A 21893-nucleotide genomic window follows, 5' to 3' on the forward strand; every position below is an offset into this window, starting at 1 on the left:
CAGATGGAATTTTACCGCCAGCGGCGAGAAGGAGAACTGTTTTAAATACTTAAAATGGCGACGTTTTCTTTACTTGAACAGCGTGCAATCATTCGTTTTCTGAATTTGCGTGGTGTGAAACCAATTGAAATTCATCACAGTTGAAGGAGACATGTGGTGATGGAGTTATGGATGTGTCGAAAGTGCGTTCATGGGTACGACAGTTTAATGAAGGCAGAACATAGTGTGACAACAAACCCAAACAACCTCGGGCTCCAAAAGCCAGTCTGACGACATGATCGAGAAAGTGGAGAGAATTGTTTTGGGGGATTGCAGAATGACTGTTGAACAGATCGCCTCCAGAGTTAGCATTTCTGTGGGTTCTGTGCACACAATCCTGCATGACGACCTGAAAATGCGAAGAGTGTCATCCAGGTGTGTGCCACGTATGCTGACGGACGACCACATGGCTGCTCGTGTGGCATGTTGCCAAGCAATGTTGACGCACATCGACAGCATGAATGGGACTTTGTTTTTGTCGGTTGTGACAATGGATGAGACGTGGATGCCATTTTTCAGTCCAGAAACAAAGCGCCAGTCAGCTCAATGGAAGCACACAGATTCAACGCCACCAAAAAAATTTCGGGTAACCGCCAGTGCTGAAAAAATGGTGCCCATGCTCTGGGACAGCGAGGGCGTAATCCTTACCCATTGCGTTCCAAAGGGCACTAGGGTAACAGGTGCATCCTACGAAAATGTTTTGAAGAACAAATTCCTTCCTGCACTGCGACAAAAACGTCCGGGAAGGGCTGCGCGTGTACTGTTTCACCAAGACAACGCACCCGCACATCGAGCTAACGTTACACAACAGTTTCTTCGTGATAACAACTTTGAAGTGATTCCCCATGCTCCCTACTCACCTGACCTGGCTCCTAGTGACTTTTGGCTTTTTCCAACAATGAAAGACACTCTCCGTGTCCGCACATTCACCAGCCATGCTGCTATTGCCTCAGCGATTTTCCAGTGGTCAAAACAGACTCCTAAAGAAGCCTTCGCCGCTGCCATGGAATCATGGCGTCAGCGTTGTGAAAAATGTGTACGTCTGCAGGGCGATTACGTCGAGAAGTAACGCCAGTTTCATCGATTTCGGGTGAGTAGTTAATTAGAAAAAAAAAATCGGAGGCCTTAGAACTTGAATGCACTTCGTATGTCGTATATTCCACACAAATGTCTGTTTCTTTTCAATTTCAGATCTGTATCATCTGGCTTGGGAAATTTAAAAATGCACCCTAAATGTTTAATCTTTCTTACTGGTTCAGTTAATTGTCTACCTATAACAGTTTTGGTTGTTATGGGTTCCAATCCTTGACATGCCATCACTTTTATTTTATCCGTCGATATTCTCATTTCTTCTTTAGCGGCAATGTTGTTGTTGTTGTGGTCTTCAGTCCTGAGACTGGTTTGATGCAGCTTTCCACGCTACTCTATCCCGTGCAAGCTGCTTCATCTCCCAGTACGTACTGCAGCCCACATCCTTCTGAATCTGCTTAGTGTATTCATCTCTTGGTGTCCCTCTACAGTTTTTATCCTCCACGCTGCCCTCCAATACTAAATTGGTGATCCCTTGATGCCTCAAAATGTGCCCTACCAACCGATTCCTTCTTCTAGTCAAGTTGTGCCACAAATTTCTTTTCCCTCCAATTCTATTCAATTCCTGCTCATTAGTTATATGATCTACCCATCTAATCTTCAGCATTCTTCTGTAGCATCACATTTCGAAAGCTTCTATTCTCTTCTTGTCTAAGCTATTTATCGTCCATGTTTCACTTCCATACATGGCTACACTCCATACAAATACTCTCAGAAACGACTTCCTGACACTTAAATCTATACTCGATGTTAACAAATTTCTCTTCTTCAGAAACGTTTTCCTTGCCATTGCCAGTCTACATATTATATCCTCTCTACTTCGACCATCATCAGCTATTTTGCTCCCCAAATAGCAAAACTCCTTTACTACTTTAAGTGTCTCATTCCCTAATCTAATTCCCTCAGCATCACCCGAGTTAACTCGACTACATTCCATTATTCTAGTTTTGCTTTTGTTGATGTTCATCTTACATCCTCCTTTCAAGACACTGTCCATTCCGTTCAACTGCTCTTCCAAGTCCTTTGCTGCCTCTGACAGAATTACAATGTCTTCGGCGAACCTTAAAGTTTTTATTTCTCCATGGATTTTAATACCTACTCCGAATTTTTCTTTTGTTTTCTTTATTGCTTGCTCAATAAACAGATTCAATAACACCGGGCTACAACCCTGTCTCATTTCCTTCCCAACCACTGTTTTCCTTTCATGCCCCTTGACTCTTATAACTGCCATCTGGTTTCTGTACAAATTGTAAATAGCCTTTCGCTCCCTGTATTTGACCCCTACCACCTTCATAATTTGAAAGAGAGTATTCTAGTCAGGATTGTCAAAAGCTTTCTCTAAGTCTACAAATGCTAGAAACGTAGGTTTGCCTTTTCTTAATCTAGCTTCTAAGATAGGTCGTAGGGTCAGTATTGCCTCAAGTGTTCCAATATTTCTACAGAATCCAAACTGATCTTCCCCGAAGTCGGCTACTACCAGTTTTTCCATTCGTCGGTAAAGAATTCTTGTTAGTATTTTGCAGCCGTGACTTATTAAACTGATAGTTTGGTAATTTTCACATCTGTCAACACCTGCTTTCTTTGGAATTGGAATTATTACATTCTTCTTGAAGTCTGGGGTATTTCGCCTGTCTCACACAGTTTGCTCACCAGATGGTAGAGTTTTGTCAGGACTGGCTCTACCAAGGCCGTCAGTAGTTCTAATGGAATGTTGCCTACTCCCGGGGCCTTGTTTCGACTTAGGTCTTTCAGTGCTCTGCCAAACTCTTCACGCAGTATCATATCTCCCATTTCATCTTCATCTACATACTCTTCCATTTCCATAATATTGGACTCAAGTACCTCGCCCTTTTATAGACCCTCTATATACTCCTTCCACCTTTCTGCTTTCCCTTCTTTGCTTAGAACTGGGTTTACATCTGAGCTCTTGATATTCATACAAGTGGTTCTCTTTTCTCCAAAGGTCTCTTTAATTTTCCTGTAGGCAGTATCTATCTTACCCCTAGTGAGATAAGCCTCTACATCCTTACATGTTTCCTCTAACCATGGCTGCTTAGCCATTTTGCACTTCCTGTAGAACTCATTTTTGAGACGTTTGTATTCCTTTTTGCCTGCTTCATTTACTGCATTTTGATATTTTCTCCTTTCATCAATTAAATTCAATATTTCTTCTGTCACCCAAGGATTTCTACTAACCCTCGTCTTTTTACCTACTTGAAAGTCTGCTGCTTTCACTACTTCATCCCTCAAAGCTGTCCATTCTTCTTCTACTGTATTTATTTCCCCCATTCTTGTCAATTGTTCCCTTATCCTCTCCCTGAAACCCTGTACAACCTCTGGTTTAGTCAGTTTATCCAGGTCCCATCTCCTTAAATTCCCACCGTTTTGCAGTTTATGACTCAGTTTATATACATGCATTAGAATCTTTCTTTCTGGTCCTCCTATTATAAGCCGATTACCAGCAAACATCATCGCTATGAAATTAATATTATCAATTCCGTGTCATTTAATGTAATCAACCATTTAAGAATGATATCGTCAATATAAACATTGAAAAGGGTGAGTGACAGAGAGATGCCTTGACTAACTCTTTCATTAATATCGGCAGTTTCTGTCCTACTCCTATGGATCGTTATTTTATGATTTCTTTTAGAAATAATGACTGAATTGTCGCAATCAGATTTGCTGGAATTACCATTTCCTTTAATCACTTCCACAGGATTTTCCGCTTTACCTTGTCTAATGCTTTTTCATAACCATTAAAAACTTAATAAGTTGGTAATCTAAATTCTCTTCTTTTCTCAGTTTCTTGTGCCGTAGTGAAAAGACAATCGGAACATGATCTTGTGACAGAAATTTAGCAGACTTCTTCCTCGGTAATTTGCGCATCGTGGTTTATCACCTTTCTTATAAATAGGGCATACCAAAGCTTCATTCCATTCGTCTAGCACATGTCTGCTCCGCCTGGAAACACCGATAAAATATAAAACTCTATGCTTTAGTTGATCAGCTACATGTTTATATTGTCAGTGCACGGCGACTTTTTATTTCCTGTTGCTTGGATCACATTTTCCGTTCTTCTACGGTTATCAGATCTGCAGTGTCACTGGTATTGGTGTTTACATCTGGTTCTTCTTCATCAACAGTCCATATACTTTTGAAGTACGGCATGAAATGTTTATAAGCTGAATGGAATGATAATAAATCACGGTTACCTCGATGTATTAGCACTTTGTGCATTTTTGAATGGAAATATAATCAAAATTATCTGTTCATTCGGAATATTGCCACTTTAAACTCCTTTGCACTATGAACACCCGAGCGATACACAGTCCCTGGTTTCTAGAGGTTGAATTATTGAGAAAAACGCGGTCAAGCTAGTAGGTAACAATCTAATCGAGTCGCAGAGTTGGGCAATGGCAGATGGGAGTCGTGGAGAGAGGGTGTTGCATCATGGTGCTGTGACCAGCATGGACGGCGCAGGTGCCGCACGGAGAGTTCTGTTAGAGATGTTTCATTATGCATAACTTGAGGATTAAGGATGATTTTTAACATGATTGTCTAAAGAGACAGCACTTCATAAAAAGGTAACTTATTTTGAGTTTGTCATCTGCAAGCGCAAGTTCAGCAATTATTGTTGTGCAAATATTTCATTGTGTCCAAGAATATCTATGTGTTGGTAATCAGGGAGAACTACGAGTCATGTGTTCACTATTTTAATTAGCCCTCCGCCATTTAGATTAGTTAAATAAGATTGTATTAGGAAGTGAAGAAAGAAATTTTTGTGGTTGAAATATTTCGTAGAAGCAGATATTATCGAGTATGACAATGCTGAGAGAGAGAATATTAATTGTTCATATTAGTTCACTTTCGTGCCATTAAAAGAATTTCAAAGTTGTCATCTTGTCATTTATAAATATTTCACAAAAATTGTTCAAAGAAAAAGTTAGTAGAATTTACATCGTCAAGTCTTGCAATTTTGCGTGAGCAGTATCTAATAATTCTGAAAAAAGAATCAAAAACTGAGTAAAAAATGAACTTAAAAGGAATAACAACCTGCTACGCAGTGTTTTATTTCAGATCATCATTCTTGCAGCGCAGCTAGAGCAGAGTCAAGTTATTTGTTGCGAGGTAAGCATTTGTTGTACGTCCTAAAGGAACACTTTTCATTTAATGAAATCCATGTAAATTCAACGGATGCTTTCTTTGTATCGGGGCACATTTAAATTGTGTGACAGACATTCTGAGTATTCTTGTGAACTGTTCTTTTATGCAGTGTACTTTACAGACATTCAGATGCATTTCAGATTGACAAAATCACATTCCTAAAAAGTAATTTGTATGTAAGTCCATGTGCAAGAGTATGGTTGCTATGCCTATTCTAGCTCTGACTCTGTAATCGTTTAGCTGCCACTCCAGTGCAAATTTTTGTGCAGTAGTCATATCTCCCTTCAAGATTTATGGGTTTTCTTTTCATTTCTCTGATTTCTAAATTCATAACGCTCTATTCGTTTTAGTAATTATGGATGCAATTTGACGTAATAAATTAAAAAATGGTGCTTCGACTTCCTAAAATACTTATGATACACAGATTCCTCTTTCTCGAGCTTCATGTGTAGTGTCTGAAGTTCCTCTTCTGTACCACTTAATGACTTTTTCGGAAACAAACTCTTTTTTTCGTTGTTTTATACGTCTGTCTTCCTTCTCTAAAATACAAGCCATCCCTGCGAGTTGCAAACCATGTGAGTCCAGTAAATGTCATTTTCGTAAAAATGTGGACTCAAGCAGCCACGTATTTAAGGTACCGCGTTGTATACGTGCACTTCAAGCGTAAAAACAGTTGAAAATCATCGTGCGGAGATCGTAATTACCGTGAAAGAAATAGCTGAGAACAGCTTTGAGAGTTGAGATCACATGACTTAAATTGACTTGACGAGCCATAATGTGACGGGCAGTGTGAACCGGCCTTAAGCATTCCTTTTCGGATATTATACTATATTCAGGCATGTCCACATGATGCCTCTTTCCTCATGCGCAATCGCATAAGCATGGGAATTAAATGGCACGCACAAAAATTTGTGGACGGATCTCTTGTACACATTGGTGTTCTCGTGTCCGCACCTGCTCTGAATCCTCTTCTTTGCTCGGGAGCTTGTGCTGCGTTTATTGTGCTGAAAAGCCGAGAGGAAACGAAAACGCAAAAGCGACTGCAGGTAAAGAAGTATTTAAATAACACAGGTACGAGAAATACGAAGTGACAACAACGTTTCCTTTGCAAATTTCAGGAGGTCACAGCGAGATTTTAGATTTTCTGTATGGGAAATTGCTGTGATAAGGATGGAAACAACATTTCGTTAGCTAGTAACCGGCGACTTATATACTAGTTTGAGCTGTTTATTTCGCATTTACAAACAAAGAATTTCAGTGATTGATGGTGTTGAGGCAGCAACCAGCCACAATTTTTTTTTTCAGTTAATTTATTCAAAAGGTACCGTTACCGGTTTCGAATCATTACGATTCATCTTCATATGGTTTTCATGCTTTCATTACAACATGTGGCGCGTTTCTTTTCAGATTAATTGTCGTAAAATATAAATAATTCATAATTATAAGCACGCTACACAGATGGTTGCGTTACAGACTTGCATTGGATGTGACTTACGTGAAATGTCTGTTTGGAGTGTTTGTTTTCATTGTTTTCGTCCAACAGATGTGATTACATTCCCACTGCATTTTTATCATTGCACACGTAAATTTTTCTCACTGAACATTTTAGATTTTTCACAGAATAGATTTCTAACATGCAACACATGTTTTGATACATACAAAGAGCTTACAAACATATGACTGTTAAAGATGGTATGATATATCGTAACATTATAAAAATGTCCCATGTTTGGAAAAAAGATCATATATTCACTTATGCAACTTAAACGCCTTTTACTCTAGTCAGAGAGACACTGATTTTGTGAGTTTTAGAGCGAATACTGTTACATTAACTATAAAATTGTTCCTTTTTTTTAGTACTGTATAGGTAAGACAGTACATTATTTATTTACATTTAACATCATGAGAATTGTAGTAACATATAAATTTGCTACTTGATCTGCAGATAGGCGTAGGATTATTATTTGCTTTGGAGAGTGGATAATAATTTTTCGAAATTTTTTCAGGAAAGGGCTGTTGGCTAACTCCGTTTGTTCATTAAGAATATAGTATGAGGTGCTGTTTGTGTGTGTGTGTATTTCCATTTCTTCTAATATATTCATAGTGGCTTCTTTTTCTGCTAGATGTAGAATTCTAAACTTATTCTCAAAGTTTCTCATTGAATGGTTATCTTCAGCAATATGGGAACTGAAAATAAATTTGTGGCTGATTGCTGTCTCAACATCATCAACATTTGTCTTCAAATAACAGCCACGGTCTCCAACCATGTCATCATATGAAGAAATTGCATTTCAGTGATTATTTTGAAACTATGAAATACTTAATGGAGGTTCTTAGTAGTTATGAGAAGTTTAATTAAATTTCAGTGCGTCATCGTATTTTATAAGAAAAGTTATTCACACAACTTTCATCGTGAAAGACTGTATGTAGATTAACATCCTTGGACTCGGCAAAACTGGGAATTTCATAGCGGCCAAATAACACTAGAACAGAGGTTGTGTTTTTCAATTTGTATATTTGGCATCATCAATATCCTTAATTTCTATTTCTATTAGTTTGTTGAGGAGCTACAAATAGATGATTGGCTCCGCAGTAGCTGTGCTATGAGATGTCGTAGCATGAATATTCTTTCACAATTTTCATATAAACTTTTCATAAATTTCAGGCTTACTCCTTTCTGCTTTCCTACTTCGAAACTTACAGTATCTTATTCTTTACGGTAATATGATCGGAGACTTTTTGCCTAATATTTGACTCTCAGGGCATCACATCTCAAATTTCGTTCAAATACCTTTGGATGCTGCATTCCTACAGTTTATTTTTGTCTGTAATCATCTATAAATTCAAGAGTGCTTTCTCTGGAGCCAACAAACACTATTGAACATAAATCTCTTCCTAAACTCACTTTACAATTAAACAAACACACATGGACCCCAGCTGCATGTCGTCTGCTAAAATGCGCGCAAAGATTTCCGCCAAAAGCGGGAAGCAATGCGCTTAACGCATGGCCTCCATATCCAGGAAGTTACGCATGCACAAACGCGCAAGCATACTTGCAAGGTTGGAAATTGTTGAGCATGCGCGAAGTTGAACGGAAAAAGGCATCACGTGGATGCTCCTTTATATTATTAATATGTGAGAATAATTCTGAAGTTACTGAAAAATCAACCGCCGACTTCACAGGAGGGGTAAGACCCCCTCTTGACACCTCCCTCCCCACACCTTGCGGACGCGTATGGTAGTATACCTGCGAGTTTGCCCCTGGTGGTGAGGAGCCTCTCAACCGACAGCAGCGCCAACGCGGCCGACTGCGACAGCCGGAGGAACTGCCTCAGGAAGCCGAACAGCTGACAGCAGCCCGGCCCGAACAGCCACCTGCCGGACAACTCACTGTTAACGCTGGGTCACCAGATGACATCTTTCAGAAAAAAGAGGACATTTCTAGGTTCATAAAAAAAATTGCAAAAGTGTTATAGGTTACTCGACATTTATCCAAGTAGCGCTAAGGTAAATTATAATTTTTGCGACTACACTCTCACACCATGAGAATATACTGCACTTTATGTTTTGTAACTGAAACGTATATGGTAAGTTCTATTTCATATCAGTTTGCTTAATCGTACAATGTTATAATAATTTTTGCCAGACTTTGATGTAAACAAAAAAACAATCGTCGTTAGTAAACTAGACATCTTCATCTGTGTCATTATTCTCTGGAGTACTCAATTATCCATGTCAGTGTACTCGAGACCAGGCAACATCTACATCTACATCTACATGGATCCACTGCAATTCACACTTAAGTGCCTGGCAGAGGGTTCACCGAACTACTTCTCTACCATTCCACTCCCGAATGGAGCGTGGGAAAAAGGAACACTTAAATCTTTCCGTTCGACCTCCGATTTCTCGTATTTTATTATGATGATCATTTATCCCTACGTAGGTGGGTATCAACAAAATATTTTCGCATTCGGAAGAGAAAGTTGGTGACTGAAATTTCGTAAGTAGATCTCGCCGCAAAGAAGACCGCTTTTGTTTCAGTGACTGCCACCCCAACTTGCGTATCATATAAATGACACTCTCACCCCTATTGCGCGATAACACGAAACGGGCTGCCGTTCTTTGCACTTTTTCGATGTCCTCCATAATCCTACCTGGTAAGGATCCCAAACCGAGCAGCAATATTCGAGCAGAGAACGGACAAGTGTAAAGTAGGCTGTCTCTTTAGTGGGTTTGTCGCATCTTCTAAGTGTTCTGCCAACAAAGCGCAGTCTTTGTTTCGCCTTCCCCACAATATTATCTATGTGGTCTTCCCAATTTAAGTTGCTCGTAACTGTAATTCCTAGGTATTTAGTCGAATTGACAGCCCTTAGATTTGTGCGATTTATCGTATACCCAAAATTTATCGGATTTCTTTTAGTACTCATGTAGATGACCTCGCACTTTTCTTTGTTTAGTGCCAATTGCCACTTTTCGCACCATACAGAAATTCTGTCTAGATCATTTTGTAACTGGAACTGATTGTCTGATGATTTTGCTAGACGGTAAATTACAGCATCATCTGCAAACAATCTAAGGGGGCTGCTCATATTATCATCTAGATCATTTATGTAAATCAGGAACAGCAGAGGGCCTGTGACACTACCTTGTGGAACCCCAGATATCACTTCTGTTCAACTCGATGATTTACCATCAGTCACTAAGAACTGTGACTTCTCTGAGAGGAAATCACGAATCCAGTCACACAACTGAGATGGTACTCCACAAGCACGCAATTTGATTAATAGTCGCTTGTGAGGAACGGTATCACAAGCGATGACGAATTGTGATCACTTGTAAGGTGGCAACGGCCTTGCACTTTACATGAGTCTGTTTAATGTGACACTTTAGGTTTTGTTGGAGTAATACTCTAAATTACGGTGTAGGAAACGGTGTAGGAAATCTATGTGGAAACGCACTGGCACGCAAGAATTCTGCGATTTTGTAATTATCAGATTTTGCGGAAAGGCAGTACGCAAGACAGAGTTCGGCTACCTCCCCGCCTAGCCACCGAAGGCCACAGCCTAACGGTATGAATGGTGAACTGGGGGATTTCTGTAATCCGTTTAGAGAGGCCACAGCGGCCGCCAACTAGAGATGGGCAAAACTGTTCTTTTCAGAGATCGGATCAGAACTGTTCACTCCCTGAAATGAACTAGCTCTTTTTCATGACTCACCACTCATTCACAATAGAAAATAAATGGAAGGCACATTGCCCTTTAAACTTGGTTTATTCCAGTACTATACCTGTATTTTGATCTTATTTTATCCTACTTTGAAGTAACACAGATAATGAGTAAGAATTTTGTATTGTTTATTGAAATTTCCACGATATGACAAAGTTTTTGATTATTGATTTATTTTGCACTATCGTGGTTTTTTGGGTGATCAAAAAATGTTGTAACTTGAGATTTACATTACCAATATATTTGGCTATAATGTATTAAAATTTCATTAACATCGTACAAATACATTGCAAGCCATATATTTTTAATGTGAACGTTTCCTTCCGAAGACGCCTAAAATCCAAAATCCGTACCAGAATAAGAAAAAAAAAATATAAAGTTGACCGTAAGAGTAAAGTGCTGCATATAGCCTTACGCAGAATAAAACAAGGAAAATATTGTTGTATCACATTTTGCGATACGTTTATCAGTTCGCTCGTAATTAAAGTGTAAATTCGAGTGTCCATAATAAAAATCCTATAGTAAGAGGAGTCGTCAGGAGCCTAATCTGATCAGTTTAAACAAATAAAAATAAAATAAAAACAAATGATGTATACATAACATAATAATGTAATATACATAGCGGTATTACTACGAAGAACAATATCCAGTAGAGACGAACTCCGATGCAGAAGCGCTGAGTCAAGCAGGTCGAGCCGCGAGCTGTATTACTGCGTGAGCTAAGACCGCAGAGACCAGAGTGACACCTGAGTTGCTTTGCTCAACGCTCTGGCTAGAGTCGAGAATGGTGGGGTGAGCGTTGAGCGGGCGAGTTGGTTGTTGCAAGTAGTTCTTATGTTCTCCGCTAGGAGGCTCTCTGTCCTGTTGCTCGCATCAACTGCCCAGAGGGCAGTACGTGCGACTGAAACGATCGCCGACAGAGTGCGATGCTAAGTTAAACTGCGCCAGACACTGCACGCGGCAGAGGACGCAGAGAGACGGCACGGCATATGTGAAACACAAAATCCAATGGGGCACTGCACAATGCAGGCAGCCAAGGTAGAAGCAGGGCAGAGGCCGGCGCTGGCTGTGTTGTGTGGCATGCACTGTGCTCTGACCAGCAGAGGCGCCGCTGATATGCTCCATCTCTCTCTCTCTCTCTCTCTCTCTCTCTCTCTCTCTCTCTGCCGTGGGAAACGTTTGGAGCTACCGTTTTTTTTTCCTGAATCACTGATTGTTCACTCCTTTCAAAGATTCAACTCTATGAATCAGTTCAGGAGCGGATCCCCCATCTCTACCGCCAACCTCTGAGGGATCCACGGCTGCAGGTGTTCAAGTGTTTACCAAAACAGAGCAGTGGATAGCTGGACGGGCTTTCCTGTGCGTGCTCTCGCCCATGTCCCACTAATTTTACGCCTTCGAGTAACTCATGTGTGGCAGGCCAAGGAGTTCTGAGTAACAAACTTTCAATGCAAGAATCTGTGTTCGTTACGACGGGGAATCTTGCTGGGAAAATCTCGAGTGGTCTCTTGGGAGAAAACTTCCAGTAAACGTGTTATTGCTCACAGCTGTGGTTCTTCCCAGCTGGCGAGGGCGGAGTTTACTTGTGAAATTATGTAGAAATAAAAGAATGGTGGAAAAGAGTTGTGTTCCCAGGCCGTACATTGGTCCTCACTGGCAAAGTGGGTATTTTGAGAGCTTCTAGTGATGTGATTCGCTCGGTAAAAGTTGAGGGGAGAAAACAAAGGTGAAGAGCGATCTTGCTGGATTCTCGGTAATGGTCTTCCGTTCTGGGCTCTCGTACTGAGAGGACGTTAGCCAAGTCGTCTCCCGTCTTGGTCTTTCGTTCTGACAAGGGAACCTCCCCATTGCACCCCCTTCAGATTTAGTTATAAGTGGGCACAGTGGATAGGTCTTGTAAAACTGAACACAGGTCAATCGAGAAAACAGGAAGAAGTTGTGTGGAACTATGAAAAAATAAGCAAAATATACAAACTGAGTAGTCCATGCGCATGATAGGCAACATTTAGGATAAAGTGGGCTTACGAACGCCGTGGTCCCGTGGTTGGCGTGAGCAGCTGCGGAACGAGAGGTCCTTGGTTCAAGTCTTCCCTCGAGTGAACAGTTTAATTTTTTATTTTCAGACGATTATCAGAGTTCAGGCACTCACACATGATCAACTTCGCTCTCCAAAATTCCAGGACATGTTCAGATTTGCTTGGACATATGCAGGATTTCACGGTCTACACACGGAAAAATTTGAAAACGTTAAAAACATGTGTTTTGACAGGGCACAGAGAAAACTGTGCGACTGTGAAACTGTTACATTCATTTGTTGCAGTTTATGTGACACACTCTTATGTTTTCATCACTTTTTTGGGAGTGATTATCACATCCACAAGAAAACCTAAATCGGGCAAGGTAGAAGAATCTTTTTACCCATTCGCCAAGGGTGCAAGTTAGGTGGGTCGGCAACATATTCCTGTCATGTGACGCATATGCCGTCACCAGTGTCGTATAGAATATATCAGACGTGTTTTCCTGGATCAAGCGTTTTCGGTTCCCATTGGAGAGGCACGTCCTTTCGTCTACTAATCGCACGGTTTTGATGTGCGGTCGCAACACACAGACACTAAACCTATTACAGTGAAAAGAGACGTCAATGAACGAACGGACAGATCATAACTTTGCAAAAATAAAGTAATTAAACTTTTCGCTCGAGGGAAGACTTGAACCAAGGACCTCTCGCTCCGCAGCTGCTCACGCTAACCACGGGACCACGGCGCTCCGCTACTTACATCATCCGCGATGTTGCTTATGTTGCCCATGGACTACTCAGTTTGTATATTTTGCTTATTTTTTCATAGTTCCACACAACTTCTTCCTGTTTCCTCGATTGATCTGTGTTCAGTTTTTCAAGGCCTATCCACTGTGCCAGATTAGAACTAAATCTGAGGGGGGTGCGATGGGGAGGTTCCCTTGTGAGTGGACGTAGGCCGCGCCAGCTCTTTGCTGCCGGGAAGATCGTTGCAAATAGAGAAGTTTATGGACACAGCGGTCTGTTGTCCGAGTAGTGTAGGAGTGTACTTTCCGAAACGCCACACGCCAACCGCACAACCGCGCCGTCGCCACCGGAGACCGCCGCTCCAACAGGAACATTACGGTGAGATCGCTCCCCTTTCGGCCTGTGCTAGGAGTAACGTTAAATAGTTGGATCACGTGCAATCGCTGCTTCCACAGAGGTTTCACGGTACTTTGGAGTGTAGTGGTTCTTCTTATTTTACGTTTTGTGTCGATGTCAGCCGGTCAGCCGACGGCTCAATCCCGCGTCCGGCCATCCTGATTTAGGTTTCCCGTGATTTCCCTAAATCGCTCCAGGCAAATGCCGGGATGGTTCCTGTGAAAGGGCACGGCCGACTTCCTTCCCCATCCTTCCTTAACCCGATGGGACCGATGACCTCGATGACCGATCTCCTTCCCCAAAACAACCAACCAACCGCTCAGCCAAGTTATAAGAGATCGCATTTTGGACCAATTTTAACACAGTTCACTGCCAATGCCAGTCAGGAGGATGATTTGTAAATTGTTCATTGTGTTTTATTCACACATTGATCTGGAGTTTATAATAAAATTATTGTGATTCAGTAGAGCCTTTACTTTCAGTAGTTGATCCTGAATTCACCCTTTTGCTTTATTTTATTTTTGTGTATGTGTTTGATGTCATTGAACACCCTAAGTGTTCGTGATCGTTCATGTTTGGAAGTAAAAACAGGTGTGATTTATCGTCAACGCAACCACCGCAGATTAATTAGGGGTGACAGGGCCACATTTAAATCTAGCGTTATCCATTTTTGCGTACGGTTCCACTCCCAATTTCTCTGTAAGTTGTCTGTCAGGGGCGAACACACGCAAAAAGCGGACAAGCAACGAGTGGGGTGTTACACCACCATCGTGCGATATTTGCATGCAATGGGGAAGGCGTAATGAATAGCATATGATCTAAGGCAAAAATCACAAAAAGCAGCGGCCATCAGCCGTCATCAATTGACTCGTGAGCAAATCGACCTTTGCTATCTTGTTATTGGTGATGAGAAACCATGTCTTTGTATGAAGATGGTATCTGTTCTTTCGGACATTTTCACATACTTAATGCTAAACGGCCATTGACCTTTTTCTGTGCTAGACGCACACGCATTGCCCGAACTCGTACGGGACTCAGTAAGATTGTCTGCAGCAAGTAATGAGTATAATGGCCAGGGGCACTACGAATGTAGTGTGTGGACATTGACGCTGGGAATGTGGGTCTCACGGGGAGCATGCAAGGGATAAATCCTTGCAGTCGCACTATTCTATGTGCCATCGGTGGCTCAGATGGATAGAGTGTCTGCCATGTAAGCAGGAGATACCGGGTTCGAGTCTCGGTCGGGGCACACAATTTCAACTCTCCCCATTGATGTATATCAACACCTGTCGACAGCTTAGGGTCTTGATTTAATTATCATTTCACCGTGTCTTTATGATAACATAAAGAAAAGAAAGGAATGGCTGAGCCCAAACAAAACAACAACTCCGCGTAAAGAGATCTGCGCTCATCCACAAAACATAATGTCATACATCTGGTGTAATAGCGACGGTGTGGTGTACTGCGAATTGCTTCTCGGACGTGTAACCATCACTGCTGGCATTTATTGTCAACAACTGAGATGTGTTGCAGACGAGTCCAAGAACAACGACCAGGAAGACAGCGTGAAGTGATGCTACTCCACGACAACGCCTGCCGGCGTTCTACTAGACTGACATAAAGCAGTATACAGGAGATCGGTTCGGGAGTCACTCCGCACGCACCATATTCACCTGATCATGCACCCTCAGATTTTCAACCTTTCTGCTCTCTATCGAATAGAGGACCTTCCTTTCCGGATGAAAATGCGCTGCAAAAATGGTCGACGTATTCTTCGGCTCAAAAGTACGTGATTTCCATAGTTGCGGAATTGAAAAATTAACGAGTGTTGGCAGACTGTTGTAAATAGTGAAGGACAATATACACTCCTGGAAATGGAAAAAAGAACACATTGACACCGGTGTGTCAGACCCACCATACTTGCTCCGGACACTGCGAGAGGGCTGTACAAGCAATGATCACACGCACGGCACAGCGGACACACCAGGAACCGCGGTGTTGGCCGTCGAATGGCGCTAGCTGCGCAGCATTTGTGCACCGCCGCCGTCAGTGTCAGCCAGTTTGCCGTGGCATACGGAGCTCCATCGCAGTCTTTAACACTGGTAGCATGCCGCGACAGCGTGGACGTGAACCGTATGTGCAGTTGGCGGACTTTGAGCGAGGGCGTATAGTGGGCATGCGGGAGGCCGGGTGGACGTACCGCCGAATTGCTCAACACGTGGGGCGTGAGGTCTCCACAGTACATCGATGTAGTCGCCAGTGGTCGGCGGAAGGTGCACGTGCCCGTCGACCTGGGACCGGACCGCAGCGACGCACGGATGCACGCCAAGACCGTAGGATCCTACGCAGTGCCGTAGGGGACCGCACCGCCACTTCCCAGCAAATTAGGGACACTGTTGCTCCTGGGGTATCGGCGAAGACCATTCGCAGCCGTCTCCATGAAGCTGGGCTACGGTCCCGCACACCGTTAGGCCGTCTTCCGCTCACGCCCCAACATCGTGCAGCCCGCCTCCAGTGGTGTCGCGACAGGCGTGAATGGAGGGACGAATGGAGACGTGTCGTCTTCAGCGATGAGAGTCGCTTCTGCCTTGGTGCCAATGATGGTCGTATGCGTGTTTGGCGCCGTGCAGGTGAGCGCCACAATCAGGACTGCATACGACCGAGGCACACAGGGCCAACACCCGGCATCATGGTGTGGGGAGCGATCTCCTACACTGGCCGTACACCACTGGTGATCGTCGAGGGGACACTGAATAGTGCACGGTACATCCAAACCGTCATCGAACCCATCGTTGTACCATTCCTAGACCGGCAAGGGAACTTGCTGTTCCAACAGGACAATGCACGTCTGCATGTATCCCGTGCCACTCAACGTGCTCTAGAAGGTGTAAGTCAACTACCCTGGCCAGCAAGATCTCCGGATCTGTCCCCCATTGAGCATGTTTGGGACTAGATGAAGCGTCGTCTCACGCGGTCTGCACGTCCAGCACGAACGCTGGTCCAACTGAGGCGCCAGGTGGAAATGGCATGGCAAGCCGTTCCACAGGACTACATCCAGCATCTCTACGATCGTCTCCATGGGAGAATAGCAGCCTGCATTGCTGCGAAAGGTGGATATACACTGTACTAGTGCCGACATTGTGCATGCTCTGTTGCCTGTGTCTATGTGCCTGTGGTTCTGTCAGTGTGATCATGTGATGTATCTGACCCCAGGAATGTGTCAATAAAGTTTCCCCTTCCTGGGACAATGAATTCACGGTGTTCTTATTTCAATTTCCAGGAGTGTATTATTGATGACTTAAGTCTCTGATATGTGTAACTGTCGTGTTTATTAAAGTTATGGAAAAAACGCTACAAACTTGTGCACCAATGTGGTACAAATCGGTGTCGGATAGCTTCTAAGCTGAGATAGATTGTGCATTCTCTCAATGTAACGATTACGCAAACTTACATACAAAATGTATTGACGAATCGGATAGTTGCCATAGTCTCTCAAGAGTCTGTTGACAGCGGTACTGCCAATACGAAATCCTGCGAACTGCACTTCATTTTGTACTTTTCTACAGAAGCTCTTCTATCTGTATGTTTGTATTTGCATCGCAAGCGCCTGACGCATGTGACGTTCCAGCTCAGAGATGATGCACGAGCTGATATTTTTGGTTCCACTGTGTCAAGTGCGCACTGCGAGTTATGTCAATTCGCAGGTAAACGCCATCGATCGCGTTATACACACTTTGAACCCAGCAGCAATCAATCTCTGTTAGTTGTCTATGGCAGTTGGGCTATTATGGGTCAGGATGGATATCTAACAGTTTAAATTCCTCGTACATCAATGACACGACGAATCACCGACATCATTAGGGCAGAAGTGGCTGCTTCTCGTTTATAATCAAATTTCTGATTAGTATACGTGTGACCTGCCTTCATCTTGGTCTTGTGCTTCCTTGCAGTGGTTTAGTTCGTGACGATCGGACTTGGTTAAGGACTGGTTAACAGACAGAACAGGCTTCTTTAATCATAAAGCAGCTTACATTAAAAATGTTTAATGTCCACACCATACTGAATTAACACTAGTTTCTGAACACCTAAGCAAAATGTAACTCTCACCATAGACATAATTTTCCGACCTAAATAAATACGTCAGCGGCAACATGGTAGTTACTGCGCTGTTTTTGTGCAATACACAAGAAAAAATGTTTGTGCCATGATTAATGTAAATAAGAAAAATTGGAGCAACAACAGACAGAATAGAAAGTAAGTACATACAACAAACAATATATCGTAAGTGTAGTAGTTAGACAAATTGTTCTTTTTCACACGGTAGCTTTAGCATGTAAATTGAAGTCTATGTTTTTAGCGGTGTAGTAACTGAAGATTAAATATGTATTGTGTCGAATGAAGATGGATGAAAGCCTAAAATGCTTATTGGCATAAATAAAAATAAAAGAATCTGGTTGCTATATTTCTTAAAATAACACAATTCACAGCCACGGAGCTAACAACCAATAACATTGATAAATTAACGTAAATGTGACTGAGTTGCCTAAAACATGAAACGTGTCTCTTTACTTGACAAATATTATTGTTCCTCAAATTTAAGTGAAGAATGTTGCTGTCAAAGGATTTCAGCACAAACAATTTTTTCAAGTTCGTATGTAACACTTTTCCTAACAATGCCCAGACTCAACTATGCTCATTTTAACCATGAAATTCATGTCCACTTTGACATTGAAGCTTGCCATTGTTGTGTTGCTCATACAAATTAATCTATCATTCTATAACTGTTCACGGTAATCTTTATAACTGTTGAAACAATAATTTATATATTCCGCCAACGGTTGCTGCTGTCCAGCAATGTCGATGCTGTTTTCGGCATTAATTTCGTGTGCAATTACGTGCATCCTCCGCGAATAAAGAGAATGATTATTCACTATTGCCCTACTAATGGACGAAGAACTTCCAGACTCACATTCCATCACATTATCAAACCGTTCAAATAATTTTTGGTTGGAGACAGTTGCACGCGACCGTTCCACGGCAAACCAGTACAACAGGCCTCTCCTTGCATTCTGGCGCGTGACTTTCAGCGCTGGGGCATTGTTGAATACAACAGCAAGACAGTGCCTCTTCTGAAAAAAAAGTCGCTTTCAGATCCGAAAGTGTCAGAGAACCAGCGTTGCGTAAGGGTACGATTTACTACGTCATACTACTATCGAGAGTAGTGCCTCTTACATAATGAACTTCTTTATTCAAAGACAGCCTTAGTCTTTTGTACCAAGTGTCAATTACATGCCGCATTTTTTACGACATTTCTGTGTGTTACGGTCATTTTCAAACCAGGATTATCCAGAAATTATTCAGTTTTAGAAAACACGATAGAAATATCACTTTTAGGGTGACCAGACGTCCGGATTAATCCGGACCTGTCCTTTTTAGCTCTTTGTCCGCGGTCCGGGCGGATTTTTACAGTGTCCGGCTTTTTCGCAAAGTTGAGCGTAATACAGTTAAATTTACAATTCGTCCCGTTCTATTGCTCTTTTCTTAAATACTTTAACTATTGGCATAGCCTTCGTGATAAACTCGCACGAAGGCGGTGTTAGTAGGTGGCACCAGGATCGTCGATGTTATGGTTGATCTACCTATAAGCGAATGCAAATATCGATTATTTAAAATTTTCGTTTCGTATCCTTACTTTGTAGTGGCTTGGCTTCCTGTAGTGCACGTGTGATTTGTGAGTGTAATTTTTAACCGAGTGAGTTACGTAAAATATTTGGCTATGCCTAAACAAAAGTGTACAATTTCTGATGTCCTTTCCTGCAAATATCCGGCTTTAAGAAAGGGAGAAATGAATTTGAAACGGAATGTAAGATATGTGGAGCTGGAACGTACGTCTCAGTGGCCAATAAAGGTAAGAAATAACTCGACAGATTAACTGTCATGGTTTTATTTCATTGTTTCATAGTCATTCAATTTATTTGTATTCAGTAGGTTAAAGTGCAGTTTACATGTCGTCAGCTGCTGCTTGAGTTGTAGATGTTGGTAGCGGTGCGTCGAATGAAGGGAGGTGAATGGTCTTACGTTTCTCGCTTTGTAAACAATTCCGTGTTGTTGACATAGCAAAACAATTGACGCCACAATGTCACCACAATCAATGTTTTTAATTTTTTTTATATTGCTCAGTTAACCACCACGTGACCATCAGTAACAATTAACTACTAGTTTTACCGGTAATTCCCGGCAGTCACGTGACTTGTCCAAAGCTGACGGGTGGTATCCTCATCTGCAGTTGACTCGTTTGATGTGTCCTCTTTCTTCTTCCTTTGCTTCCTTTTTGAAGCTGTTTGTCGTCTTTTTAAACAGTTGCATCTGGTCACCCAAATCATTTTTCATGTTAGAGAAACACTTCTGCTTCTGCTCAACGTGGCGCAGTCCTGCACGAAACGTGAGTTCAAGGTGATCGCGTGAGATCCAAATCTTGGCAAGTGCTTAGCTCTCGCTGGGACGCAACGAAAAGACAGTTCTCTGGGCTCTATTGTGATGAGCGATGAAACTTTAGTAGTTCACCTGGTAACTAACAATAAGCAAAAATAGTAGAATGGCGACGTCCTTGCCCCTGGAATGGCTCTCCCGCCCATCCCCCCCCCCTCCCACACACGCACAGACATATTAAGTCAAAAGCCAATTTTTCGCCGAAGTATCATGACAACGAATTTGTGCCCCAAGAACACATAATCGTTGCCGACATCTGGAATGAAATATTACGATAATTTCGACTACTTACCTATTCAGTCACATGGTTCGATTTCTCGCCGAAGTATCATGACAACGAATTTGTGCCCCAGGAACACAGAATCGTTGCCGACATCTGGAATGAAATATTACGATAATTTCGACTACTTACCTATCCAGTCACGTGGTTCGATAGTATGTAGAGCGATGCCAACGTTGCACTAATGAATGAGCGTACCAAACAGACGCTTCGGAGGGACGACCGGAGACTACTGAACATCAGCTCCTATTCAGCCCGACGCTACAAAGGGCATTTTGACATACTTGGACTGCGATGTGGGTATGAAGAATGAGCTCTGTCATATGAGAGAAAGACGCATCTAAGCGCACGTGATGGCTTTCATACACTTTCTGAGATCTTGATGATGACAGAATCGTTGAAGAAAGGAAAGACAAGTTTGCCGTCATCCGCAGCAAGCACAGAAATATTCATCTTGTAGATAAAAATCGCCTCTTTCATGTAGCATTTTATTTTATTTGTTCCGGACGCGTTTCATCTTTCTTTATGGAATCTGGAATGACACAGTTTGTTTTGATATCGATATTCGTAAATTATAAAAGAGTTTACGCCTTGTTTTTTACATAAATAACTGATTACTGTAGGCCCACTTACAGTTATTCGAGATTTTCGCTGCATCTGCGTTTCCTCTCACATGCTCAATGAGGTCGCACTATAACAACACTTATGCAACATAAGCACATTTTCATTTTACTAACGTTTTTTTCAGAATTTTCATGTTCTTAGAGCTAACTGCTGCATTGCATTATTAATCTTCTGTCACTAGTTTAAATGTTTTATCGAAAAGTTTTCTGCCTGCTCTTTCAGTTTGGTTTGTTTACGTACCTGTTGCCAATCTAATGAAGTATATGCTGTTTGCTTTATGTGTGTGTTGCGGGTGGGGTGTGCATGTGTCGGTGGTCATTCACGGTGAATTCTAGAAAGCTGAACATAAATGTAATAGTTGTCACAGATTGATTGAAAATTTTGGTGTTGAGCTGATTTGAGCTTTTGTTTAAATGTTTTATGGAGGGGTTCATGGACGAGTGAGTGGAAAAGGGTTGCGTGGTGTCATTATGATAATAATCCTCTGTTGGAGTGTTACTCCATCATGTTGTCTATTAATGTAAACAGTGCGTTGTTTGTCATGTGTACTTGACCATTCAACAGAGTACACAGTGACATTCAAACACAAGCTCACACATAAAATCATCAACATTTTCTGAAGACAGGGCATAAACATAGCATCCACAACAGTCAATACTATCCAAAAATACATCCCAAAGCCGAGAAAAGACATAGACGTATACCAGAAAGAGGTATATATCAACCACAGTGTAACAATTGTAATAGCAGGTACATACGACAAACAGGCAGATCGTTTGATGTCTGACTCAGAAAACATATGAGAGCATGAAAGTATGGG

The 21893-nt window shown here is 42.0% G+C and overlaps 1 protein-coding gene across 1 annotated transcript in view; it reads right to left on the bottom strand.

Annotated features, from left to right (window-relative positions):
* Positions 1 to 21893, bottom strand: part of LOC126190912 (visual pigment-like receptor peropsin) — a 173063-nt gene that overhangs the window by 110559 nt on the left and 40611 nt on the right. Inside the window, exon 3 of the mRNA XM_049931542.1 lies at positions 8543 to 8670. Coding sequence (XP_049787499.1) covers positions 8543 to 8670 — 128 coding nt within the window. The remainder of the gene's footprint in view (positions 1 to 8542; positions 8671 to 21893) is intronic.

The sequence above is a fragment of the Schistocerca cancellata genome, chromosome 6 (assembly GCF_023864275.1).
Source record: "Schistocerca cancellata isolate TAMUIC-IGC-003103 chromosome 6, iqSchCanc2.1, whole genome shotgun sequence".
NCBI lineage: Eukaryota > Metazoa > Arthropoda > Insecta > Orthoptera > Acrididae > Schistocerca > Schistocerca cancellata.